Below are 19674 nucleotides of genomic sequence, written 5' to 3'. Positions count from 1 at the left end.
TGACTGAGCTCGAGCTGTTTTGCAAGGAGGAATGGGAAAAAATTTCGGTCTCTCGATGTGCAAAACTGATAGAGACATACCCCAAGCGACTTACAGCTGTAATCGCAGCAAAAGGTGGCGCTACAAAGTATTAACTTAAGGGGGCTGAATAATTTTGCACGCCCAATTTTTCAGTTTTTGATTTGTTAAAAAAGTTTGAAATATCCAATAAATGTCGTTCCACTTCATGATTGTGTCCCACTTGTTGTTGATTCTTCACCAAAAAATACAGTTTTATATCTTTATGTTTGAAGCCTGAAATGTGGCAAAAGGTCGCAAAGTTCAAGGGGGCCGAATACTTTCGCAAGGCACTGTATATATTCTGATGATGTTTAGGCCAGCAGAGAAGGCCTTGCTGCCCCCTTTGGGGTGATTGCGTGCCCATGGTAAACAGAAAAAAAATAGGTCAAAAATTGCTAATATATGCAATAAAAAATTATTATTGAATAGAAAACACCCTAAAGCTTCTAAAACCGTTTAAATTATGTCTGTAAGTAAAGCAGAACTCTCAGGGCACTCATTCTCCCAAACTCTCTCTTGTCATCCAAAAAGTTGGCCCAACTTTGACGTCATCGCCCCCACCCTTCCCAAGCACCTACAGTCCTGGGAACAGTTCCTATGCCTTCAGCGCGGTGTCCGCTTTCAATGGGGCTTCTCATTGTGTGAATCGCGCGCTCACGAGAGTAATGACGGGCCGAAACCTTTCGGTCGCGCGAGAAAACAGGTTACTCTCATGCGCATTCTGCTCCTGTGGTGTCTTTCTTCCAAGATTGATTAAACGATGCCTGTGTTTCTCTTCGTCCTGAGAATTGCTGTGAAGCTATATAACATGCTAACGCTGTGTTCTGAACCAAGTTTGACAAGTTTAGTCGACATATAATATGTAATTTCAACGTTTTGGTGCGCACTAACTTTACTTTTTGGCTGCATTTCAACCGAAATATGTCGTGTTTGATAACCGAAAGACACAGACTTCAAAACTAAAGCTGTTTTTGGTAAGTATAAACCCTTCCAGGTCTTCTGATGGAAGAACAGCAAAGGTAAGGGAACATTTATGTGTTAAATTTGGGTTTCTGTGGACTCCGAGATAGAGGAGCCAAAATGCTAATTCCTGAGCACCGACTCACATTATAGCCTAGTGAACGAAATCTGTAAAGTTAAAAATAAATGTAACACAGCGATTGCATTTAGAAGAAGTGTATCTTTCTATATATATGTAGAACATGCATATTTAGTCAAAGTTTATGTTGTGTACTCCATGTTAGCTGACGGCGTGTGCAGAAGCCATCGTCATTTCTCCGGACATTTGAGTAGCATTTTTTTAACAATGCGTCATTGTAAACAGAGATTTATGGATATTTATAGCATATTATTGAAGAAAACATAAATGTACTGTGTAACATGTTATATTACTGTCATCTGATGAAGATTTCAAAAGGTTAGTGAAATTATTTTTCTTTTAATCCTGCGTTTGGTGATTGCATATTTTGTTCAATTTGGCTATGGAAATTAGCTGTGTCTTCGGTGTGTATTCGGTGGTGGTTTGACATAAATATGTGCTATGTTTTCGCCGTAAAACATTTTAGATATCTGACTTGCTGGCTAGATAAACAAGTTGTTTATCTTTCATTTGAGCTATTGGACTTGTTAATGTGTGGAGGTTAAATATTTCTAAGAATATTTTTGCATTCCGTGCGCCACCGTTCCAGCTGACGGTGGGGGGGCTGGTCCCCAATTGGGAACCAACATCTTTGTCAGGCTAAGTGCTACATACGTACATTTCCTGTATTATTGTACTTTTTTTGTGTTTTGTATTTTATCCCCCTTTTCTCTCCAATTTTGTGACAATCATTGTTGCAACTCCCCGACTGGCCCAGGAGAGGCAAAGGTCGAGTCATGCGTCCTCTGAAACATGACCCGCCAAACCGCACTCCTTAACACCCGCCAGCTTAACCCAAAAGTCAGTCGCACCAATGTGTCGGAGGAAACGCCATTCAACTGACGACCGAGGTCAGCCTGCAGGCGCCCGGCCCGCCCCGCCACAAGGAGTCACTAGAGCACGATGAGTCAAGTAAAGTCCTCCCGGCCAAAGCTTCCCCTAACCCGGACGAAGCTGGGCCAATTGTGCGCTGCCCTATGGGACTCCCGGTCACGGCTGGTTGTGACACAGCCTGGGAACGAACCCGGGTCGATGCAGTGCCTTAGACCACTGCGCCCCCGTATTTCCTGTATTTTATTGGATTGAGAATCATTGAAAAATGTACAGGTGAAAACACTGTACACAACTTATCTTGTAATTAAAGCTCTGCCTTTTCCTACCAAGGAAAATGAGGAAAACCAGCCACAGTGCAGGAAATGTAGGTCTGAACACACGCATTTGGGCTATGGCAACACACTGTAAATCATATCTTTATAAACAAAAAATATAACTACATATTATTGTTCCATTTTCATGGGTTTTGGGCGATCCTAAAACACAGACAGCACATTTGTGTTGTAGCTGTGTTGTATACATCTGCCTCGCAGATGTGAGAAGAAATATTACTTGTGTGTGTTTTCCCTGGCGACTAACATTTGCATATTGACATGGTAAATCATGTCAGGATACCAACTGTAATAATACCTTGAAGGAAGCTGTTAATAAGGTGTTCATACAGAGTTGAACCTCCCTGAACACAACAGCCCTGCCTGCGTACCTGGAGCCAGGCTGGGGTCAGGCTGGGGTCAGGAGCTCCACTGCCAAGGTTACACACCCCGCCTTCACTCAGGAACCCACACATGAACTGAATCCTCGTTCCACACTCATTACTCATGGCTTTAGGCAATGACAGGTTAAAATTCAGGAAGAGGAACGTGATTTGAAGCACTGTGAATGAAACCAATACATCTGGAGTATAAGTATTACAATATCTATTGGGACATGAACCTATTTTGGTTTTTACACGTTCTGGTTTGAAATGGGTAGTTAACTGTGAACTACATTGATACGCCAAAGTGGTGACACACATTCTATGCATGTAACTGACTTGTAAAGTTCTTTAAAAAAAATCTATGCTGTGTATTGGAGGGACGTTTCGAGGCAGACAGCAGCAGTATTACTTAATATTAATATCTAGACAGAGGATAATGGAGAGCCATGATGGCCATTGCTTTATGTGACATCTGACATAACTCACCCTATCTGACTTCCTTAGCACATAATACAGTTTTATAGTGTCCATTCTGACATCTTTTTAATGGTCTATGATCATGATGACTAACAGGGTAGGATCTTTCCTATTTCATACCCATGCTTCATTTTAAAGGGACTTTTATTTAGTTATCAATGTCTTATAATCAATCAGTGGCATGAAATGAAAGCATTGGAACACTGTAATCCAATAAAGATGCAGCTGCATATAGATCACCATGCCGACAGAAGGCTTTTCAGTTTATATCATCTCCAGAGATCATGAACTGAGCGAACTGGCAAAGCCAAGCTGACAGACCATGCAATTAATATGACTAAGAGCTATGTGTGGATTAGAAGACAAATGAGGTTGCCATTCTCAGTTTCCTGTTCTACTCATCTGAGCCTATACATTTCCACTTGTGTTTTACATTGTCTGTGTATCAGCTAAGCTCCCATGACTTGTTATTCATTACACCGAGGTACACCAGTACAGAGTAGGAGAAAGTTTCAGCTTGAAGAAGTTCGGAGGATCAAGTTATATGGACGACATAACATAATGGGAATCCTTTCCTTAGAATAAGGCTATAGAGTACACATCAAAGAAGAAATGGTGTAACATACACATACCTGTCTAGTCACACACATGCACACGCACACACACACACACACTCTCACACTTTCACCCACCTTGAGGTGTTGGCGTATGGTGTCGCAGTCGCTCAGTGGGTTCAGTTTGAGCGTCTCTCCTAGGTTGTTGCAGCTGGAGCTCTGGTGCTGCAGTTCACAGCACACACACACACCGTCACTGTCAAACTTGATCTGGGGGAGAGAAAGGACACACACACACCGTCACTGTCAAACTTGATCTGGGGGAGAGAAAGGACAGGGGTAAGTAAAGGGGCTATTGGATATTAGTGAGAACTCACTGTACTTTTTTCCCACACTTGATAATGTTACAACACACCCTAGTGCTGTGTCTCCTCTTCTGCCATTTGCATAAAGCAGAATCTTAATGCTTCTCTATGATGGAGATCAGACTTGCACCTCTGTCTCTGCCCGCTCTGATACTTTCCTTGCCAGAATACACTCTTAGCACCTTTTTTTTCTATCTAGAACCTAAAAGGTTTTTTAGCTGTCCCCATAGGAGAACCCTTTGAAGAACCCTTTTTGGTTCCATGTAGTACCATTTCCATAGAGGGTTCTGCATGGAACCAAAAAGCGTTCTCCCTGGAACCAAAAAGGGTTCTCTAACATGACAGAGGAATCTACAGTGCAGAGGATTACATAACAGTGAGTTGTAAGGCAGAGTTAACAGGGGGAGGATCTTGAGGTGCTGCTACAACTACTAACTATGTGACCCAGATTGTAAGGAGGCGGGACGTGAACCTACCCATCATGGGTTAATTGCATGGGGGAGTGAAGTCCATTAATATTTCAGTCATAGCGGGGTATATATGGTCTCCAAGGAGCCGTGTACAGTAGTAAAGGGAACTGGGAAAAGGCATTTAGTCTCGTATGCTAATCACTCAGTCAGCAGTAGTGAAGTCCTGCTGGTGAAAATGACAGATCTCTGGACCATTGTTCTAGCCTGGCTCTATACTCAACACACTATGAGGAACGCAAGCTCTACAGGGCAAAATATTGCTCGCTTGCTCACTCTCTCTCTCTCTCTCTCTCTCTTACCCTCCTGCTCTCTCACTCGTTCTCCTACTCTGTCTCCTGCTCTCTCACTCTCTCTCCTGCTCTCTCACTCTCTCTCTCCTGCTCTCCTGCTCTCTCTCGCTATTCTCTTGTGCTCTCTCTCTCTCACCTGCTCTCTCTCTCCTGCTCTCCTGCTCTCTCTTGCTATTCTCTTGTTCTCCCCCTCTCTCTCTCTCTCTCTCTCTCTCTCTCTCTCTCTCTCTCTCTCTCTCTCTCTCTCCTGCTCTCTCTCGCTATTCTCTTGTGCTCTCTCTCTCTCTCTCTCTCTCTCTCTCTCTCTCTCTCTCTCTCACACTGTGGAGATCCTTGGAGGAAGTAGACTCATGTGTGTAGATGCATGATGTGGTGTACATGTTTGCATGTTCCTCATGCCCCAGCAGACCAGACGGCACACAGGGGGTCTTGCAGTATGTCAGTGCCATATGAATGAACAATTTGATTAGAATATCTAAGTATGCAGAGCAGCACAGCCATTGCAGTGTTGTTTCATTTTGAAAATCTATTCATGCATTGCTTTCATTTAATGGTGCAGTGTATGACAAGCTCTCTATTTCTGCAGATTTCTACGTTTTGGGTGTGAAACGGCGAGTGAAACAGTGATTTGAACGTCTGATGTCACTAGACACAACCAGAGAGGTAATCTACCAGCCGTAGCCACGTGAGCACTCCGCATAGGACCCATCATGCATTTCACCAGCCCATCCAAGATAGGCTTGATGAGACAAGTGGTTTGTCATTAGCCCAGAGAACCACCACCACCACCAACGAAGCAAGCCTTCCAGTTCCCACACACAATGAGAACACCTCCTGCTCTGCTCTGGTTCCTGCTTTCCATTCCAGAAGCGGTGAACAATCTATTTACACAGACAAAAACTGCATTAAAGTGGTTGATCCTTTCCAAAAAAATGTGGGATGCCCTCTAAACTAGTTATGCCGTACTGAACAGATTATGCACCTCGCCTGAGCCAAATACATGCTCAGGGAATGCTACTGTCCTCGCAATACACTGGAACTCTATCAGGTAGGCCAGCAGTCCTGATGGGGATTTTAGTGTACATCATGTGCAGGGCACTAGTGATGCCTGTCACATCCTCCCTCCTTCCTCCATCACGTTCAGATTCAGAAAACCTCAATGTGTTCAATGAGGCAATTCATTTTGCAGCAGTCACAATACATACAGGTTAAATCCCATATTTAAAAGCAATAACATCAGATATTTACAAAGAAGTCAGACAGATAGACAGGCTCCCTGAGAAAGAAGTCTGGTTCTCCTCCACTCTGCAGATCATTCCTCTTCACAGAACCGCCCTTCTACGGGCCCCAACACATTGCATCACAACTCGTGTCACCCGTCCCTAGTGTTGATGACGGGTGTAAAACATCTTGACAAACGTCTTGAGATGTAATGCCACGCCAAGCTACATTGGGCACTCATAAAACAAGGGCTTTAATATCAACTTCCTGGAAGTGATTCAAGGAGAAGGCTTAGGCAGTGTGTCACAGGGAGTGGAGTAGTGCCATGCTAAAACTGATGACACACTCTCTGTGTGACCAGGTCCTGTGAATCATTACGTCACTCCGGCAACAATACCATTTACGAAGATAGGTTTCAAGTTGAGTCAACAGCTCAGTATTACATTCATGGACTTCTAATGTATACATTATTTTGATTTATTCACTATGCAAGATGGAGGCAGTTGACATTGATGTTGATGGTGACGAAATACCCCAGTCGGATGGACTGTACAGGTGAATTACAGCTACCTGGAGAAAGGTCACCTCAGGAGCCTGGATAGAATAATAGATAGTCCTTACTTATTCACGCTCTCTTATTACTGCATAAGGAATGGAAATGAATTCAATAAAGCCTAGCAGTGTTTATGTATCCACTGCAAAGCCTGCAAACAATGCCAGAGTGTTTAATTGATTAGACCAACTAAATTAGAATTCCCATGTGATTAATGTGGCTAGAATAGCAGATCCTCAGTGTAATTACCAACAGCAGTCATGTGAGGGGAACCATCCTCAGTTTAACTACTACGATGATTCGCTTTCCTCTTTCCCCTTTCTGCTTGACAGATGTGTGTTATTTCCAATGTTCTATAATTATAAGAATTAAAACATTCGTTTTTTGCAAAGAGATGGATTGAATCAATAAAATTAGAGTCTAGTTGTCGTTGCCTCGCCTGCTACTGGGTCTGTCTGTGATACCGGGTCTGTCTGTGCTACTGGGTCTGTCTGTGTTACTAGGTCTGTCTGTGCTATTGGGTCTGTCTGTGTTACTAGGTCTGTCTGTGCTACTAGGTCTGTCTGTGTTATTAGGTCTGTCTGTGCTACTGGGTCTGTCTGTGCTACTGGGTCTGTCTGTGCTACTAGGTCTATCGGTACTATTCGGTCTGTCTGTGCTACTGAGTCTGTCTGTGTAACTAGGTCTGTCTGTGTTACTATGTCTGTCTGTGCTACTAGGTTTGTATGTGTTACTAGGTCTGTCTGTCTGTGTTACTAGGTTTGTCTGTGCTACTAGGCCTGTCTGTGCTACTAGGCCTGTCTGTGCTACTAGGTCTGTCTGTGCTACTGGGTCTGTCTGTGCTACTAGGCCTGTCTGTGCTACTGACTGTCTATGCTACTGGGTCTGTCTGTGCTACTAGGTCGGTTTGTGCTACTGGGTCTGTCTGTGCTACTGGGTCTGTCTGTGCTACTGGGTCTGTCTGTGTTACTAGGTATGTCTGTGCTACTAGGCCTGTCTGTGCTACTAGGCCTGTCTGTGCTACTAGGCCTGTCTGTGCTACTGACTGTCTATGCTACTGGGTCTGTCTGTGCTACTAGGTCGGTCTGTGCTACTGGGTCTGTCTGTGCTACTGGGTCTGTCTGTGTTACTAGGTCTGTTTGTGCTACTAGGTCTGTCTGTGCTACTGGGTCTGTCTGTGTTACTAGGTCTCTCTGTGTTACTAGGTTTGTCTGTGTTACTAGGTCTGTCTGTGTTACTATGTATGTCTGTGCTACTGGGTCTGTCTGTGCTACTAGGTATGTCTGTGCTACTGGGCATGTCTGTGCTACTGGGCATGTCTGTGCTACTGGGTCTGTCTGTGTTACTAGGCCTGTCTGTGCTACTAGGCCTGTCTGTGCTACTGACTATCTATGCTACTGGGTCTGTCTGTGCTACTAGGTCGGTCTGAGCTACTGGGTCTGTCTGTGCTACTAGGCCTGTCTGTGCTACTGACTGTCTATGCTACTGGGTCTGTCTGTGCTACTAGGTCGGTCTGTGCTACTGGGTCTGTCTGTGCTACTGGGTCTGTCTGTGTTACTAGGTCTGTTTGTGCTACTAGGTCTGTCTGTGCTACTGGGTCTGTCTGTGTTACTGGGTCTGTCTGTGTTACTAGGTCTCTCTGTGTTACTAGGTTTGTCTGTGTTACTAGGTCTGTCTGTGTTACTATGTATGTCTGTGCTACTGGGTCTGTCTGTGCTACTAGGTATGTCTGTGCTACTGGGCATGTCTGTGCTACTGGGCATGTCTGTGCTACTGGGTCTGTCTGTGTTACTAGGCCTGTCTGTGCTACTAGGCCTGTCTGTGCTACAGACTATCTATGCTACTGGGTCTGTCTGTGCTACTAGGTCGGTCTGAGCTACTGGGTCTGTCTGTGCTACTGGATCTGTCTGTGTTACTAGGTCTGTCTGTGCTACTAGGCCTGTCTGTGCTACTAGGTCTGTATGTGCTACTGGGCATATCTGTGTTACTAGGTCTGTCTGTGCTACTGGGCCTGTCTGTGCTACTAGGTCTGTCTGTGCTACTGGGCATATCTGTGTTACTAGGTCTGTCTGTGCTACTGGGCCTGTCTGTGCTACTAGGTCGGTCTGTGCTACTGGGTCTGTCTGTGCTACTGGGTCTGTCTGTGTTACTAGGTCTGTCTGTGTTACTAGGTCTGTCTGTGCTACTGGGACTGTCTGTGCTACTGACTGTCTGTGCTACTGGGTCCGTCTGTGCTACTGACTGTCTGTGCTACTGGGTCTGTCTGTGTTACTAGGTCTGTCTGTGCTACTGGGACTGTCTGTGCTACTGACTGTCTGTGCTACTGGGTCTGTCTGTGCTACTGACTGTCTGTGCTACTGACTGTCTGTGCTACTGAGTGTCTGTGCTACTGAGTCTGTCTGTGCTACTGGGTATGTCTGTGCTACTGGGACTGTCTGTGCTACTGAGTCTGTCTGTGTTACTGGGTCTGTCTATGCTACTGGGTCTGTCTGTGCTACTGACTGTCTGTGTTACTGGGTCTGTCTATGTTACTGGGTCTGTCTATGCTACTAGGTCTGTGCTATTGAGAGGGGAGTCGTATTGAAAAAAAAAGGCATTACAAATAATGGCGAGACAATTGAGGTAATACGCTATTTTGCCCAAAATGATCTGGTGGAAGGATGTATTGAGATGGGAGTCATATTTAAATAAATGTATCATAGAAGAAAAAGTCACCCAAAGTAAAATGTAGGGAATAACGGAGAGATACGATACAATTTCGTGCTATCCGGACGTTATAGCTATTTATGATTCGACTGACATATGATAAATTTAGCACAAAACATGGTACGTTCAGATGTTAGGGTATAGTAAGTTGAGAAGTTGGGTTGGTTTTACTTTGATGATTAGAATTTAAAACTGAACGCAATCTGAATAGGGAATATATATTTTACAGAGGCAGGCAGATTTGTGCTGTCGTTGCACGTTGAACAACATCGTTCCTCAAATTTAAACAGAGAAAAGGGGTTGTGGCATTTAGAGGGAAAATGCATTATAGCTTAGAGTTACTTTTCAAAAGTGGCCAAAAGTTCCAAATACATTTCTTTTAAAAAGGAGAAGTATCGTAAAGATAGTCTGAAAAGATGCTACAGCTTGCAACGGAAGTGCTAGGCACTCAATGGGCTATATGGTGCAACGCTTTGGACTATAAAATAGGTAAGAATAGTTTAATCGTGAAAAGTTGTGATTGTTTTCCTAGGTATTGATTTTTGGTTAGGTAACGCCAGGGAATTCGAACAAAAAGTAACGTATTTTAAACATGATCTGTTTTCTGTTTTCATTGCGGGGAAGAAATAAAATGTCTTATCTTAAAGGGACAGTGCACGTCAATCACAGTGGTTTGAGTGTATGGCAGTGTATAAAATATTTTGGGACGACAATTTGAAGATAGACTGAATGAGTTACATGAAACATCGAGAGATTTAAAACAAGTGAATAACATATTGGGAATAGAGTCGTAATTAAAATACTAAGTCAAAGACGAGGCAGTTACTTAGATCAAAATGAATTCTAAATAATAACGAAGAGACAATTAGGATTTATGCCCATCGAAATGTTTTTATAAAATTAGCGAATTTAGAGATATTGGTTGGGGTGGTAAATTATAATTCAGGATTTGAACAGATGTGATAAATTAGGTTTGGTTTATCGAACAACAATTATTTACAATTCATCGAAAGTCGTTACGGATTGAGCCAAGGTTGAGCGCTTGATGATGACGTCACTAGCGAAGCACTATTGGTCGCCACGGAAATTACGTTGTGAATGGAGAAAATTAACGGAGTAACGGGTAACGGAGAAAATTGTTTGTCTGTTAATGTGTGCATTAGTGTTTCGAGTAACTTTTCAGAAGTTGATATAAATTACAAAATACATTTTTAACAGTAATTTGAGAGTCGCCAGGATAGTCAGGAAAGATGCTAAAAACTATCAGCTGATACGTTAGGTAGGCATCATAAGATTTGTGGCATTTGTTTGGATTGAACTAGGCTATGAGAGAGAGAGACTGGATGTCTGAATCGTAAAATATCGTGGTAATGGATTCCATGGTTGTGATTCCAGGTTTGATTGTTTATGTAACACCAGTGAATTTGAGCACTTTCCATTGTGTGGAACCATGTTAGGGTGTTTAAAGTTTGAAAAACAACCTCTATAGAAAAACATAACTGCATATGTTTCGGGAAGTAAGCTAGGTTGAATTTGGTTATTCAAGCTTTTCCCCTGATACGTAGACAGGCGTAACAGGGGCAAGTTGGGGATTGTTTTTGTTTTTCTTGAGGAACTAACAGATGTGAATGTGAGTCTCTGAGTAATTTTGCCATCTGAAGCATTATAAGTAGTGAGTTTTCGTATAGTTTGTTTTTAGCTGATAAAAGTGGTTTGTTTATTTGTTTGCTAGTTATGGTCAATTTTAGGGTTTGATTTAACTTAGTTAAACATTGTGTTGTGGCGTGTTTAGGTAGAATTCTTTGTTCCGGGACGGAGGGGAGTTACCTAAAATAAGTCAATTAAAGGAGCCATGGGAGAATGCGAATGCATTTTTATTAAATATCTGGGATTAAATGACGGATTTCTTACACTGAGAAATGTACGACATTTGCGGCAGAGGGGAAAAAGTAATACAATAATATTATCGGGTTAATTGTATCTAAGAGAAGCATGCTCATTTAAGTAAACATATACATTGACGTTGTTTAAAACTTATGATTAATGATTTGAGTTAAAGGGGAATTATCATTAGGTTTAGTTTATAGTTCACTTTTGAGTTTCTGAATCGAAGTAGCATAGTGAATGCTAGTTAGGCGTGTTGTGTTCGTCTGGGAAAATGGATGTTTAGGTGTCTCAATTTTAGATGTTTCCTGGGATTATAATCTTGGGGAGAATGAGGCCATAAACAACCAAATTGGAAAAGGCCTGGAAGTTTTGATTAATCATTAAGGTTTGCAAGTATATATACATAAAACCATTGTTAGGACTATTTGTTTTAGTGCAAAGGTATTTTAAAGAGGCACGCTCACATATGGAACTTTATGAGTTTTTAGGTTATGAGTTTTAATTATAAAAGTGCATTTTTTGATTTTATGACCTATTGATCTTATCGTGACTGTCTTCTGAGGTCTGATCAGCCTCGGGGGAGAGTCTTGTATAATGAATGTGGTCATATTGAGTTACTACTTTTAAGGTAAATTCATTATAATGGAGTTTTGGTTAGGGGGTTAGAATTATTGTTTGAACCGCAAATGAGAAAGTGGTTCAGGATTCTGTTTTACAACATTAGCTGTGAAGTTTTTGAATGGGCTATTAATGATTTGGTATTGTAACAGAGAAAAAAAAATTATATTTATCATTGAGAATAAATAGGGGAAGATACGATACATTTAGGTTTGGATAGGAGATAGATTAAGCCAATAGGGCAGGGAATTACATAGAAAAATAAGTTACAGTTCTTAGGGGTGATAAATTACTGTAGATAAGGTATTCCACACTTTGCAACACATATTAAATTCATGTTATTGTCAGATAGAATACTGAGGGTCCCTGAAGGAAAGGGCTTGTTAGTGTAGGAAGGATTTTGATATGGTTAGCATTTATTAGACTTTGTTTGATTATTAGAAGTTTTTTAAATATAGTATTACATTTAACAGGAATATAGGACATCTGTGATGATTTAGGATTATTGTTAGATTGATTAAGGAAATGTAAGGACTTTAGAGAAAAGCCACTCATAGACATGTTTTTTCTAAAATCAATGATTTTAGATAAAGTCAAACAGTTAGAAGCTTAGTGCTATTTGAGAGATATGAGAGAAAAGGGTTACGGTTTAAATCGGTAAATATATATATTTAAGAAAATATATAAGTAGCGCAGATAGTTCTTAAAGTAGATAAGAAACTTGACAGAGTATTGTTACCGGATTGACATGAATGGACGCCCAAGGGAGAATTGGACATGTGGAAAATTAAAAGGGGCTCCTACATGATGATGTCAGACATTAGGATCATTTACTAATCTTACCTAAGTCATTGTTTAAGAGTAGGCAAGGTTGTTACCTGGGAAGAGCCAGGTAACAAAGGGGGGATGGGTAAATTGTGTTCTAGGATAGGATGTGACCTACGGGATAATTAACTAATAAAAAATTAAAAAAATTATTAGCTAATAATCAGATAGAACAAATGAGAAACTGTTTGTTAACCAAGCCTGTATGTCCAGGATTTTATACATTACAGGTGAACTACAGGTGAAGTCACTCAATCCAGTCCCAGAGGCTTGTTGGGGGGACCATACCAAGGACTCCTGGTGACAGCTAGCTGAAAGAGCTACCCGGATTCACCCGGATTCATATTCATACCCGGATTCATTCTCTCAAATGAAAAAACCCTCCCTGTCTTTTCATCCCTGTTGTTGTTCATAGAAGTGAAGATGTGTCTGGCTCTTGCTAAGTGATGTGTTCTCGGGGACAGGGTGGGGCTTCACATGCAAGCTGTTCGTCTGAGCTGTTTTATCGTGGGTGACATATTCCTGATACCGCACGTCCTACTTGAGTATGCGGAGAGTGGTAATTTGACTCAAGGGTTAGACGATGAGGATTTTGTTCCAAAATAAGCATAAGAGATCCCTAGATCTGGGTAGACAGGAAGTTAGAGTAGAGGTTGGGAAGGATCTCTCAATGGAGTTTTATGTAGACCAAAATGGAGTCTCTAACTACATGGCAGTCTAGGACTCTGAGCCATTATGGCATATATCGGTGCAGGTTCCCATATTGATCGTGGACACAGGTCATAGCTCATTTGGAGAGAGAGGGCTATATGAATCCACTCACCCAGTATGGAAGAAGGTAGAGTAGAGTGAAGATGAGAGTGGATATGACCAGGTCTTGGTCGACACCCTAGTACGGTTCTGGGTAGAGGAGTTTGGGCCGGTATGGTAAAGCTGTTCACGAAAGCAGGAATGCCAGATAATGACAGTTGTATTGATTTGCACTATTTAAATCCCCAGGTTCTGTCTGTGTTACTGGCTCTGTCTATGCTACTGGGTCTGTCTATGCTACTGGGTCTGTCTGTGCTTCTGGGTCTGTCTGTGCTTCTGGGTCTGTCTGTGTTACTGGGTCTGTCTATGCTACTGGGTCTGTCTATGCTACCGGGTCTGTCTGTGTTACTGGGTCATCTGTCTGTGCTACTGAGTCTGTCTGTGCTATTGGGTCTCTCTGAGTTACTGGGTCTGTCTGTGATTGGTGCTGGGGCAGACTGAAGCAGGGGAGAGAGATGGTAGAATGGGGCCGTATTATGGTGAAGGGAATGCAGGATATCCTGTGGAGCCGACTACAGTGCTGATACAACCCCACACAACACAGTGGTCACAGAACAGAATAGGTAGGCTAGGGGCTTGAGCTGTTGTTCTTCTATAAATAATCCCTTCATAGCCATCCATCCATTCAGCACACACAATACACATATACAAGCACACTAGGCTACTCAGAGCTGGAGCCATGTAGAGAAGTACGGTATTCAAATATTTGTTTTCATTTTTAATCCCCCAAAAGCTATTCATTATTTATATCTTATTAAACACTAATTAAATGAGTCCAGAATTGATGGATTTCAGTATTTTCTTTTACAGAGAAAACCCTTTTAGAGGACTTTGAGAGCTGTGATTTTCTATGCCCTAACAGCATAGTTGATCTAGGAACTTTACTCTTGTCATGAGTCTATAGATTCATGTAATCTATGCTAGTATGAGGTACGCAACTCCTTCCCCAGCCTGATCCTGACACATACGTTGTGCCACACCATCTGAAAACGGGAAGCTCTGTGAATTTGACACAGGAACAGAAATGCAACCTGCCGCAGACAGCAGACAAATTGAAAGCGCTCTCTACCCAGACGGCGGATTATTATGTTTTTCTTAATAATTCAACTATGAGCTCCAGTGGGTAATCAGACAGACAAACGGCACTGAGCCCTACTATTAAGAATGACGTAGGAGTGGCTGGTGTTAATATGTATTTGTACTGTGATCCCAGACAGGCTAGGGCCTTTCAACACCAGATGCCACAACTCCTTCATATGAACAGGGGCCCCACCGCATCCACCGGCCCCTGTTAAGATGGAAGAGATAGGGAACCAGTACTGGCCCCTGTAGATGGGAGAGATAGGGAACCAGTACTGGCCCCTGTAGATGGGAGAGATTGGGAACCAGTACTGGCCCCTGTAGATGAGAGAGATAGGGAACCAGTACTGACCCCTGTAGATGGGAGAGATAGGGAACCAGTACTGGCCCCTGTAGATGGGAGAGATAGGGCACATACAGGGGGGACAGAGAGGGTAGAGGGGCAGGGCACTGGTCTCTCACCAGCTGACAGTCCTCCAGAGAGTTGACCAACTGAGCGTTCTGGCAGGACAGGATGGAGCCAGCCAGGTTGAGCATCACACACACCGCCGACAGCAGCATGAAGAAGGTGATCTGTGGAGAGACACAGTAGAGATGATGAGATTTATAGAGCAACAGTAGACCAACACAATACAGCCATAACATCATGTCCTCTAGGAAATATATCACCAGTTGATTTAATTATCATGTTGTCTTGTGGTAGGCAGCAATGTGTTTTTTTATGCATGGTTACAGTGAGAGGGAAGGCTTCACCAATCAATATTGACTGATTTACTGATTACAATGACTAATAAGGGGGAGGAAAAGGCAGCAGATGTTCACAGAAATCAATAACCCTTTTTCTCAAAATAATGAAGTCCATCTAAGATAAACTTAATCTAACCCATGGCTAACCCACCTGCTCAGAGGTTAAGAGCACAAACACCACGCATACATATTGACATTTGACAGACCAACTCTTTACATTGCTCCTAGTAACACTGTCCCTTATAGTTACAGGACTGTCCTTGACACCCTTATATATTTTCTCACAATGCCTTTCGTATCTAGTGTCACCTGAAGACCTAAAGCCCCGATGAAGGATGGTCAGGTAGAGGAACCAATCTCCTCCTAATTCCTCAGCCCAACTCCAATCAACACTACTGCTTCCCTACAGCCTGATAGATCTCTTCTGTGGCAATTTCCCCCCTCTCTGCACTGTCACCAGAGTGGCTACCTCCATGTTCCCCCTCTAGTCTCCCATTAAAAACAATTATTTTTATTTTATAGCTGACAGTCCCAGGAAATACATCCTGTGAGGAGAAATAGAGTGAACATTTGGGCTCCTTTAAATCACAGTTAAAGTGTAATAGAATGGGTTTAAAGCCGTGATAGGCCTCTGCCAGTAGATTACAAGGCAGAGCCGGGTCCTGTATATCAGGCCTGGACTTCGTCCACACATACTGTAGCCTGTTTGATTTACAGCCCTGGTCCTGGTGCTGCACCCGATGGAACATTAACCCAGACGGGAGGGCCAGGAGGCAGGGGAGGGACACAGGGGACACCAGCCCAGCCTGGGGGTGGGAGGGAAGTGGGAGGGGAGGACAAGACACATTTACTGAGAAAGAGGTTGAAAAACAGACACATGTACAGATGGAGAGGAGGAGAGGGAGCGAGGGAACGAAGGAGGAACAGAGGGAGAGATGGTGTAAACAGATGGAGAGGAGGAGAGAGAGCGAGGGAACGAAGGAGGAACAGAGGGAGAGATGGTGTAAACAGATGGAGAGGAGGAGAGAGAGCGAGGGAACGAAGGAGGAACAGAGGGAGAGATGGTGTAAACAGATGGAGAGGAGGAGAGAGAGCGAGGGAACGAAGGAGGAACAGAGGGAGAGATGGTGTAAACAGATGGAGAGGAGGAGAGAGAGCGAGGGAACGAAGGAGGAACAGAGGGAGAGATGGTGTAAACAGATGGAGAGGAGGAGAGAGAGCGAGGGAACGAGGAGGGACAGAGGGAGAGATGGTGTAAACCGATGGAGAGGAGGAGAGAGAGCGAGGGAACGAAGGAGGAACAGAGGGAGAGATGGTGTAAACAGATGGAGAGGAGGAGAGAGAGCGAGGGAACGAGGAGGGACAGAGGGAGAGATGGTGTAAACCGATGGAGAGGAGGAGAGAGAGCGAGGGAACGAAGGAGGAACAGAGGGAGAGATGGTGTAAACAGATGGAGAGGAGGAGAGAGAGCGAGGGAACGAGGAGGGACAGAGGGAGAGATGGTGTAAACAGATGGAGAGGAGGAGAGAGAGCGAGGGAACGAGGAGGGACAGAGGGAGAGATGGTGTAAACAGATGGAGAGGAGGAGAGAGAGCGAGGGAACGAAGGAGGAACAGAGGGAGAGATGGTGTAAACAGATGGAGAGGAGGAGAGGGAGCGAGGGAACGAAGGAGGAACAGAGGGAGAGATGGTGTAAACAGATGGAGAGGGGTTGTGGCGGCTAAGGGGTTGTGGCGGCTAGAGAGATGGTGGTTTCAGTTGGACTTTAAGACTCAGGTCTTTAAGACTCAATTCAGCTGCTACGAATCTATGAATTTAAACTAAAACATGAGGAGGGACAGAGAAAACAGTTTGAAAGGAAGAGTTAGATCAGAAGATCAGAGAAATAACATTGAATATTTGTGTGTCCATAGGGTGGTTTCCCAGACACAGACTATGCCAAATCTGGGAAAAGTATTTTGGAAAGGTGTTTTTTTGGTCCAGGACTAGGCTTAATTTGTGTCCTGGAAACTGCCCCTGTATGTATATGTGTACTCTCTGCCCCTGTATGTATATGTGTACTCTCTGCCCCTGTATGTATATCTGTACTCTCTGCCCCTGTATGTATATGTGTACTCACTGCCCCTGTATGTATATGTGTACTCTCTGGCCCTGTATGTATATGTGTACTCACTGCCCCTGTATGTATATCTGTACTCTCTGCCCCTGTATGTATATGTGTACTCTCTGCCCCTGTATGTATATGTGTACTCTCTGCCCCTGTATGTATACGTGCACTCTCTGCCCCTGTATGTATATGTGTACTCACTGCCTCTGTATGTATATGTGTACTCTCTGGCCCTGTATGTATACGTGTACTCTCTGCCCCTGTATGTATACGTGTACTCTCTGCCCCTGTACGTATACGTGTACTCTCTGCCCCTGTATGTATACGTGTACTCTCTGCCCCTGTACGTATACGTGTACTCTCTGCCCCTGTATGTATATGTGTATTCTCTGCCCCTGTATGTATATGTGTACTCTCTGCCTCTGTATGTATATGTGTACTCTCTGCCTCTGTATGTATATGTGTACTCTCTGGCCCTGTATGTATACGTGTACTCTCTGCCCCTGTATGTATACGTGTACTCTCTGCCCCTGTACGTATACGTGTACTCTCTGCCCCTGTATGTATACGTGTACTCTCTGCCCCTGTACGTATACGTATACTCTCTGCCCCTGTATGTATACGTGTATTCTCTGCCCCTGTATGTATATGTGTACTCTCTTCCCCTGTATGTATACGTGTACTCTCTGCCCCTGTATGTATACATGTACTCTCTGCCCCTGTATGTATATGTGTACTCTCTGCCCCTGTATGTATACGTGTATTCTCTGCCCCTGTATGTATATGTGTACTCTCTGCCCCTGTATGTATATGTGTACTCTCTGCCCCTGTATGTATATGTGTACTCTCTGCCCCTGTATGTATATGTGTACTCTCTGCCCCTGTATGTATATGTGTACTCTCTGCCCCTGTATGTATATGTGTACTCTCTGCCCCTGTATGTATACGTGTATTCTCTGCCCCTGTATCTATACGTGTACTCTCTGCCCCTGTATGTATATGTGTACTCTCTGCCCCTGTATGTATATCTGTACTCTCTGCCCCTGTATGTATATGTGTACTCACTGCCCCTGTATGTATATGTGTACTCTCTGCCCCTGTATGTATATCTGTACTCTCTGCCCCTGTATGTATATGTGTACTCACTGCCCCTGTATGTATATGTGTACTCTCTGGCCCTGTATGTATATGTGTACTCACTGCCCCTGTATGTATATCTGTACTCTCTGCCCCTGTATGTATATGTGTACTCTCTGCCCCTGTATGTATATGTGTACTCTCTGCCCCTGTATGTATACGTGCACTCTCTGCCCCTGTATGTATATGTGTACTCACTGCCTCTGTATGTATATGTGTACTCTCTGGCCCTGTATGTATACGTGTACTCTCTGCCCCTGTATGTATACGTGTACTCTCTGCCCCTGTACGTATACGTGTACTCTCTGCCCCTGTATGTATACGTGTACTCTCTGCCCCTGTACGTATACGTGTACTCTCTGCCCCTGTATGTATATGTGTATTCTCTGCCCCTGTATGTATATGTGTACTCTCTGCCTCTGTATGTATATGTGTACTCTCTGCCTCTGTATGTATATGTGTACTCTCTGGCCCTGTATGTATACGTGTACTCTCTGCCCCTGTATGTATACGTGTACTCTCTGCCCCTGTACGTATACGTGTACTCTCTGCCCCTGTATGTATACGTGTACTCTCTGCCCCTGTACGTATACGTATACTCTCTGCCCCTGTATGTATACGTGTATTCTCTGCCCCTGTATGTATATGTGTACTCTCTTCCCCTGTATGTATACGTGTACTCTCTGCCCCTGTATGTATACATGTACTCTCTGCCCCTGTATGTATATGTGTACTCTCTGCCCCTGTATGTATACGTGTATTCTCTGCCCCTGTATGTATATGTGTACTCTCTGCCCCTGTATGTATATGTGTACTCTCTGCCCCTGTATGTATATGTGTACTCTCTGCCCCTGTATGTATATGTGTACTCTCTGCCCCTGTATGTATATGTGTACTCTCTGCCCCTGTATGTATATGTGTACTCTCTGCCCCTGTATGTATATGTGTACTCTCTGCCCCTGTATGTATATGTGTACTCTCTGCCCCTGTATGTATATGTGTACTCTCTGCCCCTGTATGTATATGTGTACTCTCTGCCCCTGTATGTATATGTGTATTCTCTGCCCCTGTATCTATACGTGTACTCTCTGCCCCTGT

The 19674-nt window shown here is 43.6% G+C and overlaps 1 protein-coding gene across 1 annotated transcript in view; it reads right to left on the bottom strand.

Moving 5' to 3' along the window:
* LOC109874472 (protein FAM189A1) overlaps positions 1-19674 on the bottom strand; it is a 139184-nt gene that overhangs the window by 26252 nt on the left and 93258 nt on the right. The window contains exons 3-4 of the mRNA XM_031810206.1: positions 15048-15158; positions 3899-4030 (exon numbers count right to left, since the gene is read on the bottom strand). Of these exons, the coding sequence (XP_031666066.1) occupies positions 3899-4030; positions 15048-15158 (243 nt within the window). The remainder of the gene's footprint in view (positions 1-3898; positions 4031-15047; positions 15159-19674) is intronic.

Source organism: Oncorhynchus kisutch, linkage group LG3, assembly GCF_002021735.2.
Source record: "Oncorhynchus kisutch isolate 150728-3 linkage group LG3, Okis_V2, whole genome shotgun sequence".
Taxonomy (NCBI): Eukaryota; Metazoa; Chordata; class Actinopteri; order Salmoniformes; family Salmonidae; genus Oncorhynchus; species Oncorhynchus kisutch.
The sequence above is the reverse complement of the archived record's forward strand: the minus strand, read 5'-3'. Positions and strand labels throughout refer to the sequence as shown.